Source organism: Exophiala spinifera (assembly GCF_000836115.1).
Source record: "Exophiala spinifera strain CBS 89968 unplaced genomic scaffold supercont1.1, whole genome shotgun sequence".
Classification (NCBI taxonomy): domain Eukaryota; kingdom Fungi; phylum Ascomycota; class Eurotiomycetes; order Chaetothyriales; family Herpotrichiellaceae; genus Exophiala; species Exophiala spinifera.
Window position 1 is genome coordinate 199,528 of NW_015622513.1, and position 25,591 is coordinate 225,118.

The 25,591-nt window shown below is 52.7% G+C and overlaps 12 protein-coding genes across 12 annotated transcripts; 4 read left to right on the forward strand and 8 right to left on the reverse strand.

Moving 5' to 3' along the window:
* Positions 1-748: 748 nt before the first annotated feature.
* On the forward strand, positions 749-2,464 carry PV08_00072 (uncharacterized protein; the record flags this gene model as incomplete). The annotated part of the gene is made up of 1 exon (XM_016374440.1): positions 749-2,464. The coding sequence occupies one exon, from the start codon at positions 749-751 to the stop codon at positions 2,462-2,464; it is 1,716 nt and encodes a 571-aa protein (XP_016239716.1).
* A 1,542-nt stretch (positions 2,465-4,006) lies between these two features.
* On the forward strand, positions 4,007-4,901 carry PV08_00073 (uncharacterized protein; the record flags this gene model as incomplete). The annotated part of the gene is made up of 2 exons (XM_016374441.1): positions 4,007-4,270; positions 4,599-4,901. 2 exons carry the CDS (start codon positions 4,007-4,009, stop codon positions 4,899-4,901), a joined length of 567 nt encoding a protein of 188 aa, XP_016239717.1.
* Positions 4,902-6,159: 1,258 nt separating this feature from the next.
* On the reverse strand, positions 6,160-6,777 carry PV08_00074 (uncharacterized protein; the record flags this gene model as incomplete). Its single annotated transcript, XM_016374442.1, has 2 exons — positions 6,160-6,558; positions 6,673-6,777. The coding sequence occupies 2 exons, from the start codon at positions 6,775-6,777 to the stop codon at positions 6,160-6,162; spliced, it is 504 nt and encodes a 167-aa protein (XP_016239718.1).
* A 684-nt stretch (positions 6,778-7,461) lies between these two features.
* On the reverse strand, positions 7,462-8,451 carry PV08_00075 (uncharacterized protein; the record flags this gene model as incomplete). Its single annotated transcript, XM_016374443.1, has 1 exon — positions 7,462-8,451. The coding sequence occupies one exon, from the start codon at positions 8,449-8,451 to the stop codon at positions 7,462-7,464; it is 990 nt and encodes a 329-aa protein (XP_016239719.1).
* Positions 8,452-9,422: 971 nt separating this feature from the next.
* On the reverse strand, positions 9,423-10,643 carry PV08_00076 (uncharacterized protein; the record flags this gene model as incomplete). Its single annotated transcript, XM_016374444.1, has 2 exons — positions 9,423-10,418; positions 10,476-10,643. The coding sequence occupies 2 exons, from the start codon at positions 10,641-10,643 to the stop codon at positions 9,423-9,425; spliced, it is 1,164 nt and encodes a 387-aa protein (XP_016239720.1).
* Positions 10,644-11,593: 950 nt separating this feature from the next.
* On the reverse strand, positions 11,594-13,120 carry PV08_00077 (uncharacterized protein; the record flags this gene model as incomplete). The annotated part of the gene is made up of 3 exons (XM_016374445.1): positions 11,594-12,161; positions 12,234-12,848; positions 12,897-13,120. 3 exons carry the CDS (start codon positions 13,118-13,120, stop codon positions 11,594-11,596), a joined length of 1,407 nt encoding a protein of 468 aa, XP_016239721.1.
* Positions 13,121-13,859: 739 nt separating this feature from the next.
* On the reverse strand, positions 13,860-14,528 carry PV08_00078 (uncharacterized protein; the record flags this gene model as incomplete). Its single annotated transcript, XM_016374446.1, has 1 exon — positions 13,860-14,528. The coding sequence occupies one exon, from the start codon at positions 14,526-14,528 to the stop codon at positions 13,860-13,862; it is 669 nt and encodes a 222-aa protein (XP_016239722.1).
* Positions 14,529-15,824: 1,296 nt separating this feature from the next.
* PV08_00079 (uncharacterized protein) lies at positions 15,825-16,882 on the forward strand (the record flags this gene model as incomplete). Its single annotated transcript, XM_016374447.1, has 2 exons — positions 15,825-16,480; positions 16,585-16,882. The coding sequence occupies 2 exons, from the start codon at positions 15,825-15,827 to the stop codon at positions 16,880-16,882; spliced, it is 954 nt and encodes a 317-aa protein (XP_016239723.1).
* A 564-nt stretch (positions 16,883-17,446) lies between these two features.
* PV08_00080 (uncharacterized protein) lies at positions 17,447-19,428 on the reverse strand (the record flags this gene model as incomplete). The annotated part of the gene is made up of 2 exons (XM_016374448.1): positions 17,447-18,440; positions 18,575-19,428. The coding sequence occupies 2 exons, from the start codon at positions 19,426-19,428 to the stop codon at positions 17,447-17,449; spliced, it is 1,848 nt and encodes a 615-aa protein (XP_016239724.1).
* A 701-nt stretch (positions 19,429-20,129) lies between these two features.
* Positions 20,130-21,713, reverse strand: PV08_00081 (uncharacterized protein; the record flags this gene model as incomplete). The annotated part of the gene is made up of 1 exon (XM_016374449.1): positions 20,130-21,713. The coding sequence occupies one exon, from the start codon at positions 21,711-21,713 to the stop codon at positions 20,130-20,132; it is 1,584 nt and encodes a 527-aa protein (XP_016239725.1).
* A 451-nt stretch (positions 21,714-22,164) lies between these two features.
* On the forward strand, positions 22,165-22,999 carry PV08_00082 (uncharacterized protein; the record flags this gene model as incomplete). Its single annotated transcript, XM_016374450.1, has 2 exons — positions 22,165-22,735; positions 22,833-22,999. 2 exons carry the CDS (start codon positions 22,165-22,167, stop codon positions 22,997-22,999), a joined length of 738 nt encoding a protein of 245 aa, XP_016239726.1.
* Positions 23,000-23,396: 397 nt separating this feature from the next.
* On the reverse strand, positions 23,397-25,307 carry PV08_00083 (uncharacterized protein; the record flags this gene model as incomplete). Its single annotated transcript, XM_016374451.1, has 2 exons — positions 23,397-24,973; positions 25,031-25,307. The coding sequence occupies 2 exons, from the start codon at positions 25,305-25,307 to the stop codon at positions 23,397-23,399; spliced, it is 1,854 nt and encodes a 617-aa protein (XP_016239727.1).
* Positions 25,308-25,591: the final 284 nt, after the last annotated feature.

Genomic DNA, 25,591 nt, shown 5'->3' on the forward strand with positions numbered 1-25,591 from the left:
CAAGACTGTTCCGTAGCGTGGCATGCAAACAGAATGGGAAACAGCCATTCAAAGTCGCATTATTCTTAACGATAGCGCTAGTTGTACGTCTACCACCGAGGTGGTAATCCAGGGTGTCGAGGCTTCGAACGGTGGCACACAATGAAATCGTCATTGGGTAGGACTCGGAGGAAGCAGGGGCAATTTGTGGTGTCAGAGGGGACTGAGGAGGCATCGAGAAGGAGTCTAAGGGTTACCATCAGGGAGCGTGAATGGCTCAATGAGTACGAGAATCAATGGCCGATGTAAGTGTACTTGGGGACTTGGGTGTCAACAGCAGAGTGGAAGAGGAGGAAGTCGTCCTCCTGTGATGCTGTGCTCGACCGTACAACACAGAGTATGTACGTCGAGTTATTTGCTTGACCGTAGTGCACAGTAGTATTCTTTACTCCAGATTTTCCCTTCGTGACGATGCCTCGTGCAATCCAATCCAATCATCGATGCACAGATCATCACACCTAGGATGACGTGGAGAAAACGGTCGAGATCTCTTTTCTAGAGACTTCCAACCCGTCCATTCTTTGAGTCTCCTACTGATTCTCGTACTCCTCTTTCTCTCACCGCCCGAGTCCTTGATGTTTGCCCTTGAATGTGGCATTTGATTCCAGAAGTGAGTCTTCATAGCCACTGTCTTTCAAATTTTCAGGATTTTCAGTCTTGGATGTCAGATCTTCATTGTGGCCGTTGATGTATACCGTCACCTTCCACCATGGCAGACACTCCTAGTTCCCAACAAGATGCCCAGGCCGCTCGCGTGATATCTGGCCATTTACCGTCGGGCTATACTGCAGAGTTTGTCCCCGAGTCGGATTCCGGAGATGCGTCGAAAGATCCAAATGACGGCGAGGGCGAATCCTCCCTCCAACTTCAGGGCGGTGACATTCACAGAGACCTCTTTAAGATACATCACAGAGGCAAACTCCAGCAACGAGCTGCAACATTCTCGTATCCACGTGCTGACTCTACGAATGACGAGGATGAACAGCCTACGGTGGCAGGCCACCTTGTTCCTGGAGGCTTTCGACGCGAGTTTGTGAAGCAAAAATATGGCCGCTTCAACCCCGCTGTCATGCCTGTCACACGAAATTTTGTCGAATTTCTTGCCTTGTACGGCAGTTTTGCCGGAGAAGACCTCGAAGACACTGACGACGAGGATGCTCTCGAGGATGAGGAAGAGGCCCCCACTGAGACCCGACCGTTGTTGAGTCGGCGGCGTACCACCACCCGAGCACAGAGAGGCGATGCCGGCACCACGAAGACCTTTTTCACCTTACTCAAGGCTTTCATCGGCACTGGCATCATGTTCTTGCCCAAAGCTTTCAACAACGGCGGCATACTCTTCTCATCCATCACCTTGATTACGGTCTCGTTGGTCACCACTTTGGCTTTCCATCTGTTGTTGCAGTGTCGGCAGGTACACAAGAAGACCGGCTACGGAGAGCTTGGAGAGGCCATTGGTGGTCCAAAGTTGAGAGCCATCATCCTTGGGTCCGTTACCATCTCACAGCTAGGATTTGTCTGCGCTGGCACTGTCTTCGTTGCACAAAACCTACACTCCTTCCTGCAAGCTGTCACCAAAGGCCCTCAGCCGCCGTTATCCACGAACATTCTCATCGCCCTCCAGCTGCTGGCTCTGATACCCTTGTCCTACATCCGCAATATTTCGAAGCTTGGACCCGCGGCTCTGTTGGCAGACGTTTTTATTCTCCTAGGTCTAGCATATATATACTTTTACGACATCAGCACGCTCGCCACCGACGGTATCCATCCGACAGTCCAGCTCTTCAATCCTGACTACTACACAATGACTATTGGTTCTGCCATCTTCACATTCGAGGGCATAGGGCTCATCCTCCCCATTCAATCTTCCATGAAGCAACCTGAAAAGTTCGAACCCTTGCTATGGGTCATCATGCTCATCAATACCGTTATCTTCACCTCGATAGGAGCTCTATGCTATGCCACCTTCGGCTCGGCCACGCAGATCGAGGTCATCTCCAATTTTCCGCAGAACAGCAAGCTCGTCAACGCAGTGCAGTTTCTGTACGCCATAGCAGTCATGGCCGGCACTCCAGTTCAATTGTTTCCGGCTCTTCGGATATTGGAGGGCAAGGTTTTCGGCCGTCGCTCTGGCAAGAGAGATGCCTCGACGAAATGGAAGAAGAATGGATTTCGAACGGCGCTCGTCGTGGTATGCGTCTTGATAGCAATCCTGGGGTCCAACAACCTGGACAGGTTCGTGGCACTGATCGGCTCGTTGGCTTGCGTTCCACTTGTGTACATATATCCGCCATTACTGCATTACAGAGGTGTTGCCCAAACACCGTGGGCGAAGATCGGCGACGTTGCGCTGATGGCTCTGGGAACGGTATGTATGATCTATACCACCATCATCACTGTCGTCAATAGCTTCCTGAAGTCTTGAGAACATAAGGAGCACGCATATATTTTCTGGGTCACGGGTAACAGCCTGCATCTTGAGGAAGGGAAAAATGCCGAGGCTGCGCCATGACCGCCAGGTATCAAACCTATGAGTCAACAATCCTGCTGGAATTGCAAATCCCCTGTAAGAGTTACTGGAGATTCCAATGTCTGGTGTTCGGAGACGCCCTGTTCGGTGACGACGCATTCTTGCTCGTACTGTTTTGGCCCATATCAATCTCGCAGTGTCCCTTGCTCCAGAGCAGGGGGTGGGTGGGACAAAAATTCTACACGCTGCCGCATAATTGCCTCAAGTCTCCTCTTGTGTTTGGTCATAATCACTGTGCGAACCCTGCACAGTATCCTTGGCCGTGAGCCCGTTTGGTGTCGTGCGAGTTGAGCACCTTTTGTGACTCCAGTTGTACATGTCTCGATGTAGTTGCTGTCTCCCGCTTCAACAGGTCCTCTTTGCCAAACGAGGCCCGGGAACATCTATGAGACTCGAGATCCGGTACTTCGGTAAGGCTGTTGAGACTTGCACATCCTCGAACCCATGGCCCCCAGCAGGGCGTCTGGTGGCGTCAAGTAACGTTGCTGAGTTGCTCATTCATCTGGGACAAAGATGTCAGTAATCCCTCGTGCCAAGCAAGAACATTCGGCCCCCCCCCCCTTGATCTGGACGCTTTCTCCTTGACTCTTTTCACCTGGACTTGATTCCTTCGACCCACGCTCCGGTTTCAAAATGTCTTTGCATGGCAGCACGATAGGATGCCTCCTTCACCTATCAAGGGACCAGATCTCAGACTGGCGCAGCTGCATTCGGAACAGTGTGTGATTAGCGAATGCTCCAGATCCCACGACACACGAGATACACGACGGACATCAGCTGCCCGGAGATTGCGAATCTGGGGATAATCTACATCCCGCATCCGTCGCTGCTTCTGCCCTGCTTGACGACGTGGCTCATCTCGAACATGGCTGATGTGGACGGAAATACGCATCGGTGATGCCGCCAATCGACATTCAGGATTGGGATTCAGCCTCGAGCCGTGAGTCTGCGGCAGGCAGATCAGCCAGGGATCTCTTCTTGTCACACTGTCTCTCCCTGTTCAAATCCCTGTTCAAATCCCTGGACTACGCCCTGACAGGTCACTGGCTTCGGCAAGGAGTGCATGTGTGCGTATTCATGAATGCCTGTCCAGGACTCTCAAGAGACCGGGCCGGATCAGAGAAAGTGAGGTTGAGTACAGAAACAACACCAGGAGAGACACACACTCACACACACGCACTCAAAGTATAAGAAGGGAGAGTTGTTCTCTTCTCTTCCAGTCAGTCAGTCAGTCAGTCAGCCAGTCTTTCTTGAACACAAACACACACAACACCAGCCGGGTTCGTCTTGTCACTCGTTTTCTCAGCTCACCCAAGTCGATCGTTCGGAATCTCACTTTCTCTCTCACTCTCCTTGTGCCCCCATCTACAAACAAAAAAAGAAATCACCTGCCTCATCTACGTAACCCGGGTTACTCGGTCTCACTCGTTTCCCAAAATGAAGTTCCTCGGCGTCGTCACCTCTCTTGCTCTCGCTTCCACCGCCGTCGCGGCACCGGGATGGACTCCGTGGCAGCAGGGCGGCAAGCCTCAGGGCCCCTCGAGCTGTCTCACCCAGAACGACGCCAACGACATCGTCAACAAGTTCATCAGCGTCCTCGACCACCCTGACGTCGACGCTTCGAACGCCACCGCTCAAGCCTTGATAGCCGACGGATTCTTCGAGAAGAGCGACTCTATCAATCTGCTAGCAGGCTTTCCGGTACGTGTGTTTTCAATTGTGAAATTTCCAGTTTCGATCTCGATGAGTCGATCTGCAATTCTTTTCTGTTCGTGGTGGTCCGTCCCAGTCCTGTCCCTCCTCAGCCCTGACGTATCATGATCGTGATGCGTGATGCGCGGCGCCCACCCCTTCTGCTGTTATCATCATTATCACGATCCTACACCCAAGGCACTGGTAGATGTATCCTGATGTGTTTGCATGTACACACGTTCTTGGGTTCCCCCCCCCCCCCCCCCCAAAAAAAGAGGAAAAGAAACAGAAAAGAGAGCGAGTTCTTACTCTTTTTTCCTCTGTTCTATTTTTCTAGGCTGGCTCCGACTCCTTCAGCGGCAAAGCACAATACATCCAGGGCGTCCTCCTCGCGCCGTCCGTCACGGGCATCAACACCAACATGATCCTCCCCGCCGGCTGCACCAAGGTGGTGTGGTACTGGACCTTCACGGGCATCGGCAGCAAGCAACTCCCCGTCAACGGCATCAACATCTTCGACATCACGCCCGACAAGAAGCAGATCGCCGCCACGTACGTCGAGTTCAACAGCATCGCCTGGGGCATCGACACGGGCTACACGGTCTACGGCCCCGACGGCACCAAGCTGCCCCTGGCCTAGGTAGCCTGACCTGGCCTAGCCTGACCTAACCTCGTCCGGCCGGGAAGTTTGGGAAACGTCGGGAAGCAAGCTCGCCCTGGGAGACTATGTTGGGGTTTGGTTGGTTGTTCTGACCTGCGGGTCGTACTCTGTACGAGGGTTACTACTTTGTAACACGATTCTTCCACATGAGATGGACATGGTTTCGTTTTTTTTTTGCAACGACTCTTTTAATTTCTTTTTTTTTTTTGAATCTCGACGACACCCCTTTTCTTTCAATGACCGTCAGTTCATCCGAGGTACCTGTAGTCAAAGCACTGGTACGCTCACCCACTTCACCTTGTCTTCTTCGAGGCGATTATTTCATTTCGGGACGACTTTGCCTCACACTTACACGGCTAGGCGGGCGTCCTAAGGATGGTTTATTTACTTGGTCAGGATACGAACGAGCATTGTTAGACAGACAGACTCCTTCTTTTAGCATTCTCCTTCTTCGATTTCTCCCGCTTCGTCGTTGATTTTTCCTTCATCACCCTCAGATTTACTACTTCCAGTATGAGTGTATTCCCAAGAGTGTCGATCAACGTTGCGCGTGCTGGGCTGTCTTCAGCATTTCGGGCAGTTGAAGATGATACCGCGTGATGACAATGGTGGTTTGTAGTTCCTGCTCCCGTTGCATGTCCGGTGTCTCGATGTCCCGTATTCCATGCCCTCTGTCCATTGTGCCGCCCTGGCCTACTAGAACATGATCTTCTCGTTGCTTTCACCAGGATGAACGCCTGTGCTCCAGGACCTCCCTCATTAGATCACGGTCGCGTGTCCAGACGGTGAGTGACTCGTCTGTAGAAGCCTGACAGTGAAACCAACTCATACCCTGGAACGGCCGTAGCATGAGCTTGTAGCTGTATCGGCGCGTCAACACTCTCCTCGTCTCATTAGTCGGACAAGTCAAGTTCGCGCGGACGATCCCTTATCAATTCATCCCAAAGTTGTTCCCGTTGATCCTTAGACGAGTCTTTATGCCTTAGGCCCGACTTGCTTCCCAACAGCACAGGTCATATCTCTTCGGAGGGGGACGTACATTATCAAGGTCGTGCGTGTCTCTTGAGTTCAACCTAACAATCTGAACGTTGAAATGCGCCCATGCCATGCCATGCCGTGTCGTGTCGTGTCCTGTCGTGTCGTGTTCCATAATAATGGTTTTCCCGAGTCCACTAGTAGTTTGGTATACGGTAGTGTGGTGTCACTGTTCCCTCTTCCAGCCTTCCTTCTTTTGCAATCACTCCAACTTATCCAAGTGTTCCAGCCTGGTCAACACAACCTGTTTACTGGTCTCTTCGATCTCGCCGGCCAAGAAGACCTCGTCGAGTATAGCGTAGACCTTGTAAAAGTTGAAGACGAGGTCCAACTCGCACACGTTCCCAAAGAACTGGTCCAGCACTTCGACGAAGAAATGGATCGCTTCAAGGTACGCCAGCTCGTTGTCGTTGGCGTCGACACACACGCAGAAGAACAGACCTGCGTACCGTCTGTACACGATCTTGGTCGAGGACAGATTCTGTCGGACGAGGGGCTGCGACGACGAGGAAGAAGAAGAACCGCCACTGCTGGGCGCGCTGCGGAATTCGACAAAGTTGGACTGGTACTTTTGATCACGAGGGGCGATGAGACGGTGGACCTGTAAAACGAACAATGGGATTGTCAGCCATCTCTCCGGGAGGAACGCAAGCGAGCGAGCTTGACCGGCGTGCGTGGTGGTCAACTTTGTAGTGACCTGGTGCTGTATGCATACCTCGCCTTTCAACTTGACCTTCTCTTCATCCGTGTACGGTGCGTACCACTTCGCAAGGCGAGTCTTGCCTTGACGGTTCTGAACCAGAATGAAAGAGAGGACCATGGCGGCGGTAGACGAGGAGGATGAGTGACGATAGATGGACTGGCGGACGGAGTGTTAGGGTCCAAGTTGAATGAATGGCTTGTGAATCGAATTGCCGATCGCGCGAACGAGCGTGGCCTTTTAGCTTGTGACGTGCAAGACTCCAGTACAGCACTATGCACATAGAGTGTTGGATCAGAGAAAGGAGGCCATAGTAGGAGGTCGATGTAGTCGTGGTCAAATTAAGTCAACTTTGGGGGGGAGCACAAGGCCGTCCGTCAACTCCGCAGCTGCACTATTTCCCTTGCAGAAGTCCGGATACTCTGAGGTAGACCAGGTACATCATACCACGGTCAATATCCCGCAAACAGTCAGAGTCAGACAGAGAATCTAGGTAAAGCAACATTGGGAGTTCACGTTCTTTTTGCGTACTTGCGAGTAGCAAATTATTGCTGGGTACAACATGTTAACCTGCCATGCTTGCAATCCGCACGGAAACTAGATGCCTATACGAAGTCCGCTGTATACTTCACTCCATACCGTACACAGTCATGACCAAGCGCCCTGCAAAATGCAATTGATACCTCCATGTCCACGTCACAAGAACAACACGCCGCCCCTCCATCTCGTTTTCATAGAAGACGGGGTGGAACGGGAGGAAGTTTCGCTTTGTAACTCCCCGTCGAGACAGACAGGCAGCGCCGATCAACCAAACATTTGGTTCATGGCCTTGTGTGCCAATTCCACGCCCACGAAAGTGGCCGCGTTGGCTGGCACAGCTCTGGCCAAAGCAGGTCCGAATCCAGGGAAAAAGGCCTTGATCCCTCCACTCCTATAGACACCTGAAATGACACCACTTATTGTCGGTCGGCCTTCCGCCGTTTGGATTCTGGATTTGATGGTGTCGACGGGGAACACAGGAATCCACATGGCCACACCTGCCGCACCGCCTGCAGTCATGACGGCCGGCAGACTGAGCTCACCCGTTGCGTTCCCATTCTCGTCCTTCGGGCTCAGACTGCGCTTGACGTACTCGTACACTGCAAAGTAGGCGGCTGAGCCGGGTCCGTCGCGGGCCAGGGTCATGGCACTTCCCCGAAAGACGGAGCGGATGCCGCCCTCCTTGTACAGCTGTCTCACGACGTCAACGCCTCCGCTGTACTTGGGTTTCTCGCCGGGCGCGAGCTGCTTCTGGCCCTGGATTTGCAACAGCACCTTGACCCGCTCGAACGGCGCCGTGATCAGGGTCATGGGGATGGCCGAGAAGAAGCCTGCCGCCGACACCTGCCCGATGCTGTACTGCGGAGTGTTGTTGACGACGGGCACCGTGCTGAACGTGTCGACCAGTCTCTTGCCCATGTCGTAGCCCCAGAAGCTGACCGCGAACATGGGCGTGACGCCCACCAGAGGCGCCGACACGCCCGCGTAGAGACCCCGCGCGAGCCCTTCGCGGGCGACCGTCTTCCTGACCACGTCCATCGCTCCACTGTACACTCCCTTCTCGGCCGTCTGCAGCCGCACCTTGACCAGATCAAAGGGGTGGCCTACGATCACGGCGCAAATACCTCCGACACCGCCTGCGGCGAGAGACCTCAGGCCTGAGGCCGCGCCCTTTGCTTTCTCCTTGACCTCCTCTTTCAGCTCTTCTTTCGTAGGTAGCTCGTCTACCGACGTGGGTATCGTTGTAGGCGCCATGGGAGGTAATGTAATGGGGGGTTGGAAGAGGGAAACTGGGAAACGAAGCCGAGCTCCAGAAAAGTGATGCGGTGATGATATTACCGCCGTAGGGTTCGTTCTATGTTTCTAGAGCCTTACGATAGCTAAGCGACTCCAGCAGTGCAAGCAGCGGACAAATGGGACCAAAAACAGTGGTCAACAAGGACGCCGAGAAGCTCCCAGGAGGAAGGGAGGGGCAGGTGCTTAGACGAGAACGCGTGGTGGGTGTGGTTGGGGAGGGAAAGATTTCGTCTAGCGACTTGATATCATGGTTCGAACAGGTCTCTTGGGAGCAATTGGAAGAAGAAGGTCAGACTGATTGTTTTTGCTCGGTGTCCCAGGCAGTGTGCGAGAGAGAAGCTGTGTATAAGGGAGAGGTATGCGCGTAGAACAGCAGGAAAGACTTTCTATTTTTCTATTTTCCTCTTTTTTACTTTTCGAGTGACCGGTGACGGCAACATGCATCTGCCCAGAGGTCTCCAGATGGCCGAGCAGACTGCTCGTGCTGTGTGAACCTTTTCCCCTTGGGGCAATGAGAAAGTGACAACCGAGGCTCGGAGGTGGAAGATCGCAAGGCGGCACATGGAGCATCTGGTCTGGAGACTCCGGTCAGTTTTCGCACCAACGGATCTTGCTCGGAACCAAGAAGACGGCAACAGTTCGGCCAGGCAAAAAGGTATGACTATCCGTAGAGCATATGGTAGACAAGGGCATGCTTAGATAATGCCTAGATATGTATATACTGTACTCCGTACTTCGAATGATTATACGCTTTTCAAGATATTCCCTATTGCCCCGCCTCCACCTAACGCCAATACTGCAGCGATATACTGACACCGACTACGGATATAATGTACACCAAGATCAGAGATGGTCTGCGGTCAGAGTCAACTCGCGAGCTCTGACTGCTCAGCTGCCCGTGATATGCTAGAACCCTGTGCACCCGGTGCCTACTGATGTCGAACAACTCCGTGTATCGCCCTCATCATCTCCCCTAGCTTGTCACCGAATAACAAGTGCGCTTCGGCAACGAGGATCATGGTGAAGAAAAGCCACAAGGCCATCACTATCACCGCCACCTTGATCATGAGCTTAACCAGCCGAACTCTGCTGGACCAGGCAAAGCTTCTCCATGCCTCGACGAGACCAATCTTGCCCTGACCACCAAGGATCGTGGGCGTCGTCTTGCCACCAAATGTTCTGTCGAATGGCACAATTGTTTCATCTTCCTCTGGCAGCATGGACGCAGCCACTCTGACCATGGTCACGCTAGCGGGGATCTGCAGAAGAACGAACAGAAGGACGGTAAGGAACATGCCCATGACGCCCTGCGCACCCACTGCGTAGAGATCTTTCTTGTCGGGCGTATAGTCTGGGTTGTTCATATGCTTGAGGGAGCCGAAGCTGCCACAGACCAGCCTGGGTAAGATGGCTACCACTTGGTTGGCAGTGGCCCACAGAGCGACAGCTGGGGCAATCTTCGGCCAGGTCTTGACGGATGGAATTCGTTGGTACCATCGTTTTGGATTGGGCTCCGAGATGACAATGTGTATCCAGGCCATGTGCAACGTTGACAGCATCGTCTCGACAAGAATGGCGGCGAAGGCAAATCCGAGTCGGCTGCCAAACGCAGTTCCCAGTGTGGAAACAAAGAAGCCACTGACAAAGCTCCAGACTATAAACATCGACAGACCGCGGAGTCGTGACCAGTAACCAGCTCGTGCTCGCAGGTGCAGTATCGTTGCACGAATGGATGCCGTCACGGGTTTGTTACGGACCAAAAGAAGGTCACCACCATCTTCCTCGTCGGTGGTTTTGGGAGTCGGGGTTTCAGAATAGGCGGGAGGACTGGTCGGCTCGATAATATCGACGGGGACGTAGGCTTCGGTCTCGGGGGATTCGATCATGCACAGGGTTGGGAGAATGTGGCCGTAGGTGTAGACGATCTAGCTCGGAATGAGTACATATTTCTCTCTCGGACAAAAGTTCCCTCGCTTTCTTACCGTGAACATAACGAGGATAACGGCGAAAGCACTGAGAAAGAACACCAGGGCAGCAACAGGAGCCACTTGTGGTGCCTCTCCATCATCAGGTTGGCTTTGCTCTGGGGCTCCTAACATCCCATGGACGGCCTCCAAGCCCCGAGGGGCAATGTGCCATGTGAGAGACATTAAGATGTGGTTCAGAGGGATGTGGAATTTCAGAAGTCAATGAAGACGGAGACCCAGGTGCAAAGGAACGAGGTTGTAGAAGAAAGAAAGAGGTGTGATGAAGCAATGGTTTTTGATGACGGTGTGCAGGCAACACTCAATCAAGTGACGACGGGGTGCTCGGCTGAATGATGGCGGGCTGGGGGCGTGATAAAGGGATCCGAATAAACATGTACTGGAGGCTGGAGCCAGCAGGGGCCAGCGGTTACGAGTACTGCAGTTACGGATGCCCGGACTCGCCCCCAGTGGGTGGCCAGCATTACGTGTTTGACAGGGACAAAGCCCCCCCCAAGGTGCTCGCCAATAGGCATCTCAGCTCCTCCGCTAGCCCCCATGGCTGTTTCGAGACTGCGCCTCTGACCTTGCTCTAAAACCTGAGGCGAACATCCCAGAATTTGTACAGACTAGACGGATCTCAGCAGAGCGTCCATCAATTCAAGATTTCGACGATTTCCTCTGCTGAGATAACCACTACAGACACGGTCAAAATGCCATGGCTAATACTAACCACCGGAATGAGGAGTCCTGCTCCCTCAAAACATCGCAGGATTCACAGACTGAAAACGCTGCATCTTAGCCTTGGATCCCCCTGGCCTAGTGAGCTCCACCGGTCACCGGCACATCAGGCCTGGTGTGCTTACGAGTACAAGGAACCACAGTGTGATACAGTATGCCCATGCTCCATTGCTCAAACGCCATCAGAAAGTTGAGCGCTTATGTATGTATGGAGGACGGAATACGCAATACCGATGCTGTCCCTCCAACAATGCCCAAAGAACTCAAGGAAAGCTGGGAGGTAGAAGGAATTCAACAAACCTCTCTACTTCTTTGAGTGCTTCTCGACTTGTTCGACTATCGTTACTACTCGTGAAGGAAGAAAATACACCTGAAACGGGAGCACAACTCATGTATCAGCCCACGAAGCTCCCATTTCCGCCGTTCTCATAGAACGTCACCATATCCGTCGAGTTCTTGTAATCAGCACCGGTGTTGCAAGCCGCCGAGAAGCCGTGAAACATTGCGGCGCGCTCAGCCAGCCAGTTTGACAACCCTTCCGAGCTGCAGCTTTCGTTGGGACCATCATTACACCCTGGTAACGTTTGTGGGGAGTTGTTCACAAGCACACGATAATACGGCGAGCTGCCTCCATCGCCGTAAGTGCTTGTTCTGGCCGAGCAGTTCATCCGCTCAATCGCAACATTGGTCAAGAACGGCAGAATGTAAGACGACACCCAAGCTCGATTGTAATTTATGCGATCCAGCGGCATGCTGTCGTTTGGATTTCCTCCGATGAAGTCGGTATTATTGAAGAGACCCAATGCGACGAGAACCGTGGGTGGGAACTCTCGGTGAGTGAAGCTGACATACAGATCCTGGGGGCTGGACGCACCGTCGGAGCTGAGAAGGCCCATGGTCGCATTCACCCATGGAAATCCAATGTAGCCACCAACGGGCTGTCCATAACCCGTGTTGTAAAAGCTGCAGATCGTCAGAAACCCATCATCGAGAACACGGACAAGATCCAGGAGCGAGGAGCGAGGAGCGACTTACTACATGAGATCATTGGTATATTCGAAGCTGAGCCATGCGTCCGGTGGGAAAAGGTCAAGCGAACAGAAAGGCGATGATCCTCGAATGACAGTCTCATAGCCACACAGTTCCATCATTCCTACCATGTCGTCGGCGGTAAAGTTGAAGCTCGAAAAGACATGGTTCAAGCGAGAGAGGTACGGCTTAGTCCACTTGGACAGGTATCGCTGAGACTGTTCGCTTCCGGCCGAGGACGAATACACCGGGCAACTGTCGTAGGGTGTGAGAGTATTTGCTCCTCCCTCTTCACTCTCATATATCTGTACCAACGAGATGTTGTTGTCGGCGGTTTCGTAGCCACGAATGAAAGATTCGGCAGATACAACAGTGCGCTGTGCCGTCGACGCCCATACATTGCGAGGCGCTCTGAAGTTCGGGTATCGAAACGACACTTCCACCCCCAGCTGCGCGGCTTCCAGCTTACCGACTCTTGTGACATGTTCTTGTTCCGCGAAAGATGGGGGTGCCCACGTCGAAAGGAAGGCCAGGGAAGGGAGACCGCCCCAATTGATGTTTGTATGGTTCTTCAGCTTGGTCAGGAAGGGTTCCATGTACGACTCGTAGTCGAAGTCATTGCTAGTCGATGCTCAGTACAGACCAGGATCCGGAGGAACTTTCTCCTACGCATTAATGGCGGCATGCCGGACGAGATAGGCCGCCTTGGTGACGGTGCAGCCGTCTGGAGGATTGGGATTTCGAGGGGGATCATTGGGCTCAAAATATGGAGCGATGCCTGCCAAGTGCTCTAGAGGATTGAAGTTGTAGGTATCGTAGAGTGAGGGAGAGAATGCAACGGCTGCCAGAGAGAGCTTCAGTATGACCACGACGAAATATTGTGTAAGTGTCATGGCAGCAATATACATAGAGGCGTCCTTCGACGACCAGACTTCCTCGTATTTCAGACCAACTCACCATTTCTTGTTAAGCCTGGATGCGGCCATTACTGGTTCTTGTATCAGGATACTGAGCAGAAAAGCTCCATGTCATCATGACTTGTTGGAAACCAAGTTTTGTTTAACCCACGCGGTACCTAGTTGACGATCGACGACGCAATTCCAAGCACATCAAGCATCGGGTTGGCGTCACTGGTCTGAGTTTATCTACTGTCAGCCCACCTACAGTACAGCCTACAGGTACCTGAGCTAAAGGGGCCCGCTAGGCGCGCATCACTGTCATCCAGGAACCGCTTAGCCCGAAGTAACTTAGTAGGTGCCTAGCTGTAACCACAGTATTACCTCAGCTCATGCCTCGACTTCAGAACACTATAACTATTTATTGCGCCTACGACTATTCGTATCGGCTAGACATACCTACTCACTGCAGGTTCGAATAATACTGAACGGAGCCATGGAAACCGCTGAAGACTCCCAGTTCAATTCACTAAGCAGCTAGTTCCCAAGGATAAGCCCAACCTCGAAACCACTTGAGCTACAAAGTCGGCAATTCGACGCGGTTCGTCTTACTAGTGGTCGTCAAGTCATGCTTTTGACACCGTAATGCCTGCCTCCGTCTGGTCACTTAATCGATATGGGCGGTCGTGTTGACGAAGCGCTGGAGTAAGACACAGCTCACGTCTTTCCCAGAAGATTATTCTCCCAAAGACTCTCCCCCTGCATCATCTGAGGGAGTGTCGTTGAGATAGAAGTACTGCGGCTCATTCCAAAAGCCTCGTTCATACTTGTAAAGGGTCAAGGCTATCACTTGTCCCCGATTGCCGTGGAATTGCTCGTTGACCTCCTTGAACGTTTGACGAATGACTGCATCATCATCGACTTTGTTTTGAAGGGTGTAATGCGCCCTGAAGCTCCGATCCTGCTGGCTCAAGAAAGGCTCCCATTGTGCTTTGAGGTGCTTAAAAATTGTCTCGGCCTGGCCATCAGGGTCGTCAACATGGATTCCTACCCCGTGTTTCATGAGGAAAGGTCTAGTAGCATAGACCTCAAAGGGAGCCTGTGACTGGACCAGGGCCTTGATGTCGTCGATGATCTGAGGCAACCTGGAGCCGGGTAGCGCACGAAACAGAGCGATATGTGCGTCTAACTTGTTTAGCCTAGGAGGGAAATAACGCTTGCGCAAGGAGGTCATTGACTGGTGGTGCTGCCGGTCGGTGTGCAAGGTCAAGACGTAGCTTTCTTCATGTTTGTTCCCGGTGCGAGCCTTGTGTTCGGCTCTTCGCTGATATGTCTCGGCTGTATAAGGACCTGATGGTTTCGAATATGGAGCATTGAAAGGAATGGTGTTCACGACAACAGGCATTGCTAGGAGCCTCGAAGGCCTGGTTCTACGCATCATAGAGTCAGTGAACGACAGGAGAAGAAATTGGGAGCGTGCAGCAGTAAGAGCACCCCCCGAAGAAACAACATCCTTAGAGCTGCAGTCGATTTCACACTACGAGCACTGGAGCTGATACACATATGAATGATCTCATGAAAACGAACCACCATCGCTGTCCAGCCGAGATGAGGTAATCAATACGGCGGAGCAGTTCTCTCTTCGTTGATGAGGGAACCCATCTCATGCTTCGCACTCTGTAGCGACATAGGCTGTGCCATTTCCTCGCGTATGCGATGAGTAGGAGGTACGATCGAGACATATTTGACATCCACAGAGTTAGTAGCTAGAGCACGATGTCCAAGCTCCCGTCATCGGTAGCGCAGTTGTACTGGAAGCAGTACTTCCATGGCGCCGACTCGTATTTACCACGGCCACGAACCCATGCCATCTACAGCCCTGTGGCGTGTTTAAGCACCCGGTAGGTACAATCGGTACTGCGGAGATCGTCGTCCTCGCCCTCTAAGCTTGTACAAGCACTTGTGAAGACTGCATTAGACTGGATAAAGAGAAAGCGAGAGAAATAGACAGACTAGTCGATAAGCGACTGGCACCGTCGAATTCCAAGTTGCAGGTTTCAGGTTTCTTTGCATCTTCCTTCATCCATCGCCAACCAACCGATTCTTCTCTACCGAATCACCTCACACTTCCATCCTCACGACTGGTCGAGATCTTCGCTTTGGCTTCACTCCCTAAGCAGCTTGTTCGCTTTGCTGAACTGCCTCTACGGACTCCAGCTGTCCATTGGGCTATTTCACCCTCAACCACCTGCGTCACACTGCATGGCTCTTGGGTTCTGATTCATTCTTACCGCTCGCTTCCTCGGCGGCAGCTGCAGCAGCGTCTGCGTGGGCGTTAGCTTTTGTTTGTGTCGCATCCAAAACTTGGTCTTTGTCGACTTCTCAGCCAGTCATGTTATCGACGAAGACATGGTCTGAAGCTAATGGTCTCGTACCTTAGGTAGGGTCCTGGCTCTGTTCTTTGTCTGCGTCGTGCTATCTTTGTCATGTCCCTCCTCTCCCCAGGTGGGCTGTGCCAGAGTCAAGGATCCATGAATCAAAATATACGTACACGGCGGTGTATGTATCTTTGGGCTTCTTTTGATCTTTATGAACGCCGCTCAGATTGTCCTGTTGGTCTTTTCTTTCTTTCTCGCTACTACTTACGCTTTTCCCCCAAAGTGATTCCTTTGTTGAATGTTGGTTCTGACCTCAGCTCATCATGTTCAACACCCATAAAACTGATCAAAATGCTTCATCTACAATCGCGGCCGATGAGCCAACACACGCTGGATCTTTTCCAGTCAAGCGGGCCGAAACTCTCCCATCATCGTCTATGCCGACATCATCATCTTGGGATCCCGACTCTCCGGTGCCGACAACGTCCAAAATAAAACCCTCTAGAGCAGCTACAATGCGAGAGCACACCGGCGCCAGTATTAAATCGAAGACAGACACGAGCAAGGCAAAACCCAAACGAGCCAATACAACAACATCATCAGGAGGAGGAAGCAGTGGCAAACGACCAGCACCTCTTGCTCGTGTCCCGTCAACACCGACACGGTACATGGAAATGCTTCTCCACCTCGACGAGATTCCGCGACTGTACAACATCCTCTCCAGCCTGGGGACATGGATCATCCTGGCCGGGTTCCTTGTTGTGCCGGGCACATTCACCACGTTCAAGGAGTCCAAGGCCTTTCAGGAAGCCGACGGCGACGACAGCAACGAAGTGGCTCACGCCATTGTTCACTCGATTGCGAACATTGGCCTCTTGTGGCTGTCCGGCTCGTTCTGCGTGGCAGGTACGGTCTTGTGTCTGTGGCTTTGGTGGGTGTGGCGGTATAATTATGTTTGGTTGGTGAACAAGATCTTCATGTATGTTTCTGGGAGTTCCTTTTTTCACCTCGTGCAAACTTTTCTCAAGTTGGGCGAGATCGTCCTTGTGCTTGGGCCTCGTTCCACACACTGACGAGACCCAGGCCGATAACATTAAACTCGGTCGCCGGTCTCATCACGACCCTCGTCAACGTGTACACGGCCCAGCAAGGCGTGTGGAGCGTGACGGCGAAGATCACCGCCATCGTCACGGGTTCGTGCGTCGGCGTCGGCGGCGGCTTGTTCTCGGTGTACAACTTCTGCTTGCTCCGACGCGTGCAAAAGTCCCACGAGCGGGAACTGGGTTTGGACTCGGACCAGAGACACGCCGATGAGACGCTGGTTGAAAAGGTCAAGAGAAAAGCGCACGAGCCGCCTTTGCAACCCGGGAGTTTTGTCTGACTCTATACGCGTTCCCTGAGATAAGTGACAGACAGGGTCAAGACCTCACGATCATTAATACGTTAGGTAGCCTGTGTGCTCACTGTTGGTTGGTCGATGGGGTTTATTGTAAGAATACAGGTAAATAAAGGGGCGTCAGGGTGAGTCTCAGATAACAGAACAGAACAGAACTGTGTCGTCCCTGTCATTGGAAAAAAGAAAGTGTACACGAGTCTCGAGACCACCGGAGAAGGAGAAATAAGTAATTGAGCCGTGGATATTGACGTGAGTGAGTAGATATGAGTGGCATAATTTTTTCGATTTCCAGCTCCCTCCCTCCCTCCCTCCCTCCCTCCCTCCCTTTTTTCTTGCTTCCGTGACGAGTGACGGCAACACTTCTCCTGACTTGATTCCATCTCACACGGCTCACCTGGTCGTCCCACGCATCCCGTGCTCCAATGTTCTTTCTCGGTCGCTCCAACTTACCTCATCCTCCCGCACATCTCACGCGCTCTCACGTTCCCGTCCTCTTCAACTCACGTCAGCTCGCCCCCTCTGCCCGGATATTGCATCACCCGACCCTTATCAAACGCCATCAATCGTCTCCCTTACAACTGACGGCAAATCGTACTCGATCAAGACGTCATTGTACGACCGATTGAAAGACGACATGATCCACTCCATGACGAAACCCATGTCACTCTTCATCCGACTCATTCTCTGCGAATAGTCGTATATCGTGTGTACCCGTGGCTTGCGTATTGTTTCGAACGTCACCAGAGCCTTCTCGACAGCCTTGTAAGGGTACGAGTGCCGCCGCTGCTCTGTGTTCCGAATGCCACCACCGGTACTTGCCGCCGGAGACGATAGAGAGGCAGACGACGACGACGACGACGACGACGACAAGTTGAAGTGGTGCGCCAACACCAACGCCAGCGCTTCGCTGTCTTCGAGCGCTTGACTTGCACCCTGTCCTGAGCTGGGCTGCAAAGCGTGTGCGGCGTCGCCGATCAGTATGGCGCGCCCACCGACGTGCCAGTGTGGAAGCTCCGGGGTGGTATACGTCGGGTAACTCGTCTGTAGCAGGCCGAATCTCGAATCTGTCTCGATGCCCGCACCATCACGCACGCTTCCAGATGTCGCTTCGGATTTGCGTGGATTGCCATACCCTTGGGCGTGTGACTGCCGGATGTATCTCACGATTGCCGACACAGAGCAGTTCTTCCACGTCGAGTGTCGGGATACCAGCGAGGTCACAGCCCGGAAAGGATCAAATGATCGGTTGTTGGTACTGTCGTCGTCGCGTCGATTCTGTGCATCGTCTGCCGTCGTGTGGAAGGGGTATGGATCCTTGGAAGAAAATGTCGACCACCATCCTGCCAATGGGCCTTCTCGGACTGCTTCTTCAGAATCAGAAGCAGAAGAAGAATCTTCTTCGCGCGATCGGTCCACATGCGAGGTAAGATATCCATACCCGAAAAACCCATTCGGGCCAAACACAATCGACATGCTTCCCGGCCTGTGTCCGGTCGACCTGAGTATCGAAGAAGGAACGAAACCACCTAGTCCGACTAGACCTCTTTTCAAGACTCTTTGTCAGATACATCGTACAGTCAAGGAGGGAGTGTCCAAAGGAGTATCCAACAGGAATCCAGGGCAAGTGGGTAGCAGATTGACCTGACCTTGGAAATGAGGAAAGTGGAGAATACATACTCGTAGTGAGGTGTGATGTAGTCACATTTGGGGCTGTTGTCTTGGACTTTCATCAAACCGAACGACGCCCGCTCGAGCCACGAGTGATACCACCTTCGATCTTCGTGGCCCTCGACGTCTGTCCTGTTTCCCTGGGAAGACGCAAACATTGCTCTCCTGAGGACGCTCCGCAAGCCATCAGCTCCTATGACAAGGTCTGCTTCTTCCTGAGTCCCGTCCGCAAATTTGACAATGTTAGGTGTCTGCTCGTCTCCAACGACGACGTCGACCACCTTTTTATGCTGTAGAGTGTCCTTGGGAGTAGGGGCAATCTGTTTGAATCGATCGTAGAGGATCTCAACAAACACTTGCCGTGCTATCATGACCATGTCAGGCACTTCACTCGCCGTGTCCCTGTCCCCGTCCCTGACACTGACCCTGTCACCAGGTGGATCCGCACGTTTCTTCGTAGAGCTCGTCCTGATACTGGCAAGTTTGAATCCACGCGCCGTGTTGATATCCCAGTACTGGATTGGATGGCCGCGAATGACCGTCTGCTTGATGGTAGTATTACGCAACGGGTCCGTATCAAGACGGGAAATGACATCCAATCCGTTCCTTGAAATTCCCACGGCGCCTCCTATGGTGGTAGGAGAGGTGGAGGAGTCGGATTGCTCAGTATCTCCGGTTTCGACATCTGCCGGGTCTGAGGCATGCTTCCGTAGCCCTGGGAAGTTGGACGCCGTGATGGAGTGAGGGTCGTAGATGCGTACATCGCAACGTGCGGAAGTGGGAGAAGACAGTAGATGCTTATGTAGGAAGAGATAGACGCTCAACCCTGAGATCCCACCTCCAATTATGATGATCTTCGTCATCGTATGATCTTAACCCCCTACAAAGAGGTATTTTGACTGAACCGATTGAACGCTCAGGTGAAGGTGGTCTGGGTGTTGGTATTATTTTGTATTCCACGTGTGGGGGGACCTTTCTGGTTCTCCCTTCGTCTTGAAAAAGAAAACGTTGATGCCTACCAAGGCGATACAAACCGTGCATCGTGGCTTGATTGAATGACGGGTAGAGATGTTCGTATTCGGGTTGATTTCTCGCGCCGTGAAAGTATAAGAACGAATACTGCGTGCTCAAATGGTGGAAATGATGGTTGCCTGCAGTAACCGTCGATGGCCGAAGTGGCTTCCACGACCGATTGGCTGGTATCAATGTCAATCTCGATGATAGACCAGGGAATACTTCCGCGAGTACATCTACGTTGATGGGTACAGGATAGAAAAATACTCGGTTCCGGTCCTGCGATGGGTCTCCCTGATGGTTTGAGAGCCAACCATCGGGACTTGAAGTATCACTCACTCACACTTCACAATTGAAAGGGCGTTCAGCGGAGAGTCCTGCTTACAGAGACTTGATGTTCTCAGATTTGGCAATGAACAGAATCACAGCCTTCAGTAGTGACATGATAGAGACCTTTCAGCACCCGAGAAACCCAGTGCAACAACCCGTTTTAGTAGTCCATCATCACTTGTTCCAATGCCATTTGCCAACAAAGAGTTCGTGATGTACATCACAACGTCTTATCCTCAGTCTGCACCTCTTCGCTCTTGACGTCTTCGACCTGTTGTTTCTTCTTCGGGATACCAACCTCAATTTCTCCACGCAAGAGCTTGATCAAGGTCATTGTCGAGTCTTTGCCAGCGGGGGTATCCTTGCCTAGGTCGTACACGACATTGATCAGTCCCAACACGGCCACAAACAACCATACGTCACCCCCGCGGATGCCTTTCCACCATCTATGCTTGACCCCGACCTTCCAAAGAGAATCGACGCTCGTTCTCGCCGCGTAAAGGGAAGTCATGTGCCCAGCTGGCGTACGGTCAAAGAGTTGAAACATGCCTCCCAAGAACCCGCCCACGAAGAACCGAAACTTGGGCAATACCACGCGAGGCAAAAGCACCTGGAACAGACAAATACTGCCCCACGCGACACCAATGGATCCCGATATCGCCAAGGTCGAACGCAAGACGGATTCCGAGAGTCTGTTGAGCGAGGTGATTGGATCACGGATCATCTTCTTGATTCGAAGCAGCGAGAATGCTCCATAGTACATTGCGTAGAAGCGGGCCAGTTGGGGAAAAGCAAGCAGGTTCTGGCGCAGATAGGCCATGAAGCAGGACGGATCCGACGGGTGGATCAGCGCGCACGACAGTTTTGAAATAGCCGGATGGGCACGAGAAGTGATGGGTGAGATGGTGGGATCGATGCTGCTAGGCAAGGTGCTGACCTTATTCGGGTTTAGGATGGGCGATTCAAACGGCGGCCACTTCAATCTCGCCATCTGAGCCAACCCATCGATGATGTCGTCCGAGGATGGCCATACCACCTTTGGAGACATGTTCGGTGGCCGTCGCTGAATGTATTCCGGCGAATATCCTAGGATGAAGTCTCCGTATGCCCGAGGGAAACAGTCCCGGTCAAACACGAGCGCGTGAAGAAGTTGACCCTGAGAAAGGGCAAAGAGGAGCCAGCTTCCCAGCCAGCTTGGCTTGTTCCTGACCAGGTCCGTATGCTCGATGGCGGCGTAGGCAACCTCTAACGCCCTGCAGACGACGTATATCACCAAGGACACCCGTAGTTGATCGGCAGGGCAAATGCCCAGCGCAAGTCCCGACAGACCCGCTCCGACTGCTGGTGCAATGCGTGAGGTGAGCGCCGCGTATATTTTCGGGTATCGCTCGCGGATGTTTCGTACCTTTTCGTGCAGTAGTCGAAGCCGTAATCGGGATAGGATGCGGTACAGCATGGAATGCAGATAGAGAAGCGACGAGAAGGACAGGGCTAATTTGAACTTAGATGCGACAAGCGGTTTCCTTGACCGGGTGGCTGTTTGGGATTGACGGGGGGACAGGTATCCGAGGAGTGCATCAGCTCCACGAAGAGATCCAAGCGTGAGTAGGAAGACACGCGTAGCAGAGCGAAATGCCGCCGCATTGTGGTCGTCCCGCTCCGGTAGAGAGTCATTCGGGCTTGTGGTCGACTTCTCGGTGATGGTAAAGTCCGCCTTGGATGAGGCTTTGGACAAGTGTTTCCGCAAGAGCTCGATCTCACGTTCGTTCAGCACGAAGCGGACTGGTGTTCGATGGGCCGCCATAGCAGGTTTTTGGCTTCCAGGGGGTTCATGTGCTGAGCCTTCGAATGAAAGGAGACCAACCCTTGACCAGCACGTCGACGAGGGCGCTCTGGTTAAAGACCCGACTCCATGGAGGTGTCGTGGGGAAGAGGCGGTTGGATGTGATGGCAGAAAGGGAGACAGATGGTTGATGGAGGGTGATGATGAGGGACGTGGATGATGCCTCGGCCTATTGCAGACAAGTCGAAAACATGTGGCGGAGACGAATCGCACTCCGTAACACTATTCACACTATTTGATCCACCGTAGCAATCTCTCCGTCGGACTATATTTCTCATCGACCGCAATCTCGTCCGCACCCTCGACATTGACTTCTGTTATATGTATCCGAACATGCCTGGTAGGTAGGTATTTGTTGGCATTCTCCTTACACAGGGTGCCCTACAAGAAGGCAGCATCCAAATCCTCCACGATGCGACTCTTAGCCTCGTCTCACCTGTCGGTCTTCTTCCTCCTCGCCATCCTCCAACCGTCCCTGGCCGCCAAATCCGCCGCAACGTCCTTCTGCAAATGCATCTGCTTCAACAATAGCACCATAATCCCGCTCAACCCCCCTCCTTCTTCCTCGCGAAGAGAAATACGTAGCTTAGATATGAGGTCTCCCGGTGGTGACTATGCTGAAGCAGAAACGGAAGCAATTCCAGGCTGGTCGTTCAAGAGAGACGCCGACGACGGGCTAGACGCTGCAGTAGCAGCAGCAGCAGCTGAAGCATCGTCTTTGCCGCTGACTTTGGCGTCGTCGCCATCATCGTCTTCAGAGGAGGAAGCGGAGGAGACGGCGACGGCGGTCGTGGCCCCTTCCACAGCCACCACCACGGCCATTAGTGACGGGGACGCCGCCAACGACCGTCCCCCAACGGGCCGTCCACCCAACAAGGAGCGCAAATTCACCTGTTCCGACTGCACCAGGGCGTTCTGTCTCGATTACAACCTTCCCATATGCAAGGGCGCAGAGGAAGAGGATGTATTCACTACATGTTTCCGTACGTTTTTCTCGAATACTCGTATCCAACCACTCATGACCATTTCCGTTGTCGGGTTGTCCGTTTTGCCGTTCGTGCGCTAATAGTTTGTCCGCAGAGCGCGACTCTCTCAAAGACGAGACCGTAGTTGTGGTCTTCATCTTCGCGACAGCAGGTCTCTTGGGCTGGGCCGTCGTAAAACCATGGATTGATCGCCTGAGGGAAGGAAAGACATTTTCGCCTCTTCCCCAACGAGATATACATCGTGTTAACATTGGTGGTTAAAAAAAAGCTCTACACTTGAAACAGAGACGGTAGAAACCATGATTGTTTTCTAAGCAGGCGTGTCCGCAGTGTCGCGAACGCCTTGCATTGTTTTCATTGCAATCAAGAGGGGGTATCTAGCTCAGTGTATTTACTCAGCTTCGTCTCGGCCATCAACGGCATCATATCAACCACGAAGAGTACGCCGGAACCACCCTGACCCGAAAACCAAGCACAAGAAGAAAAAAGGTCCCTGAAAAAATCATCCACGCCAATATGCTGCCATTAATCGCCTGCTTTTCTGGATGTGATGGCTGCGCCATATCTCTCAACAACTTTTGTGTACGCTGAATCGCTGCTCTTTTTGGGTAGTGAAGAAGGATCAATGCTTGCTCAGCGTTCAAGAAAGGAAGAACGTTCAAGAAAGGAAGCCAACTCTCTCACGCTTCGGGAGGTTGGTCTCGGTGTCCCACTCCTCCTTCCAGCCAACAACTTCCCAGGCGGTCGAGTTGGCCATGCGGTCCTTGTTGGCAACAGCTCGTGAGTTCCGGACTTTCTGGCGACGAACTTCTCGCTCTGTAATGATGCTAGACATGAGCTGAGAAGCACCGGCAATGTTGCTTCTCTGGAGGATAGAATTGAAGTAAAAGAGATGCTCGAAGTCGATATTGAGGAGAATGTTGGTTGCCACAGTATCTCGGAATGTCGCAGTAGCGGGCACGATCTCGGATTGAGGCGAGGTGGGAGACATGTCGGCTGAAGATGGCATGGAGCCAAAGACCATCGAAGCCAATGCTGGTTTATGCTTGAGACGACCACCGTCGACCGTTGGGAAGCGAGTAGGAAAGTGAACTGGGGCTCCAGTCAGGTCGATCTTGAACTTTGACACATCCATGCGAGCTGCCAGAAAGTGTAGAATCGGTCTGATCACAGCGTTGCTAACGACCACGTAATCGGAACCAGTCGTGTTCTTACGAGACGAGACCACTGGTGAGTTGGCAAGGTCAATGGCATGCTTGTACGTGACCTCAAGAATGTCCCAGTCAACGTAGTTGAACAAGAGTCTTTCCGCACATGCAGATACCTGGTCGATGCCGAGCTCGATGCCTGCCACCCAATAAGACAAGATGTAGTCGAGGTTCTGAAGTCTCGCCGCATGGAAATCTGGGCCAGGATGCGGTTGGATGAGGTGTGACAAAACCGTGTCAGAGTACAAGAAACGTAACGCTGCGTCAAATGCATGAGGAACTGCATTTCGAGCAGGATACAGGTGAATGATATTTCCTCCGTAGGCCGATGACGGTTCGCGCTGCATCAAGCGTCTGAGGCGGTCGCTTCGTAGCATCAACAATGAATGCGCATACAACAGATAGGGTTGGACTCCGGGAGGGTTGACCTGAATTGCCCAGTCGACGCCTTCCTTGGTGTGGGATACCTGGAGGAGATAATCTTGCAGAGGAATCAACCCAGGAGAGACTCTTGGCTGTTGGACTGATTCAGGAATACTAGATTTGCGCGCGATTGGGTCATAAACACCATTCACCTCCGGTTGAGATTTGGCATTCGAACCATAGACTTGCTCCGGCTGATCCGCTCCGTAAGGCTGAGTCTCCTCCGGTGTCATGTGGCCATTTTCCTGTGGTGATGATGAGGCGCCATTGCCATTCGCAGTAGCAGCTCCAGTTGGGCGCTCGTTGGCAACCTGTGCAAAGGGTTCCAGCGCCGAGGCTTGTCCATCATAGTCTTCACCGCTGGCACTACTAATAGGCTGCGATACATTGGCAAGATGACCGTTTGTCAGATTCACCGTCTCTTGTTCGTCGACAGCTGTCTCCTGCTCCGAAGTATGACCCGACACATCTTGGCTTGTGGCTTGGGTGTCTGCCATCTGCGACAGAGAGTCTTCGCCAGCAGAAATGTTGTCTTCCGGTTCGTTGTCATTGGCAGTTTGTGCAAGGGGAGTCAATGGCTTTTGTGGGGTGTCAATGGGTGAACCTGAAAGGTGAGTCAGCTCAAGATAATTCACCGATGAGCACCGCGGCGGCGACGAACCTTGAGTCAGTGCGCGATCCTCGACATGTTCTGCCTCTCCACCTCCTGTTGTCACATCGTGAGCCTTGGCCAGGGCTTCGACTATTTCAGCGTGTTCCTGATTGCCTCCATTGACTGCGTCGGAGGTTTTCAACGCTGGCTCAATCTTTTCACTTTCAACCTGCGCAGGAGCGGGCTTATTGTTCTGCTTGCCCTTTGGTCCGGGGATCAATGGCAAAGCAGGCTGGACCATACGGCCATGAGGTTTGGAGGGACGACCCTTGGGATTTGGCGCCATGGTTAGAGGTAATCAGTGGAGGGTGATGCGAGCGACGACCACCAGGCTGGCACCATGGAGGAGTCTGGTGCCAGGACCGACGGGCGAGCGAGGAAAAGAGGAAACAATGACGGCGACAGTCTATGCTCAGCCTAGAGCATAGCGAAGACGACGGCCAACACAATGACAGGAGGTGGTGGTGATGAGAGCAGAGGAACTAATTAATTTGATTCAACAACTGACCGACCTCTGGCGGGGAAGAAGTTTAGCTGGTGGTTCAACTTTCTCCGCACTGGCTCAGTCAA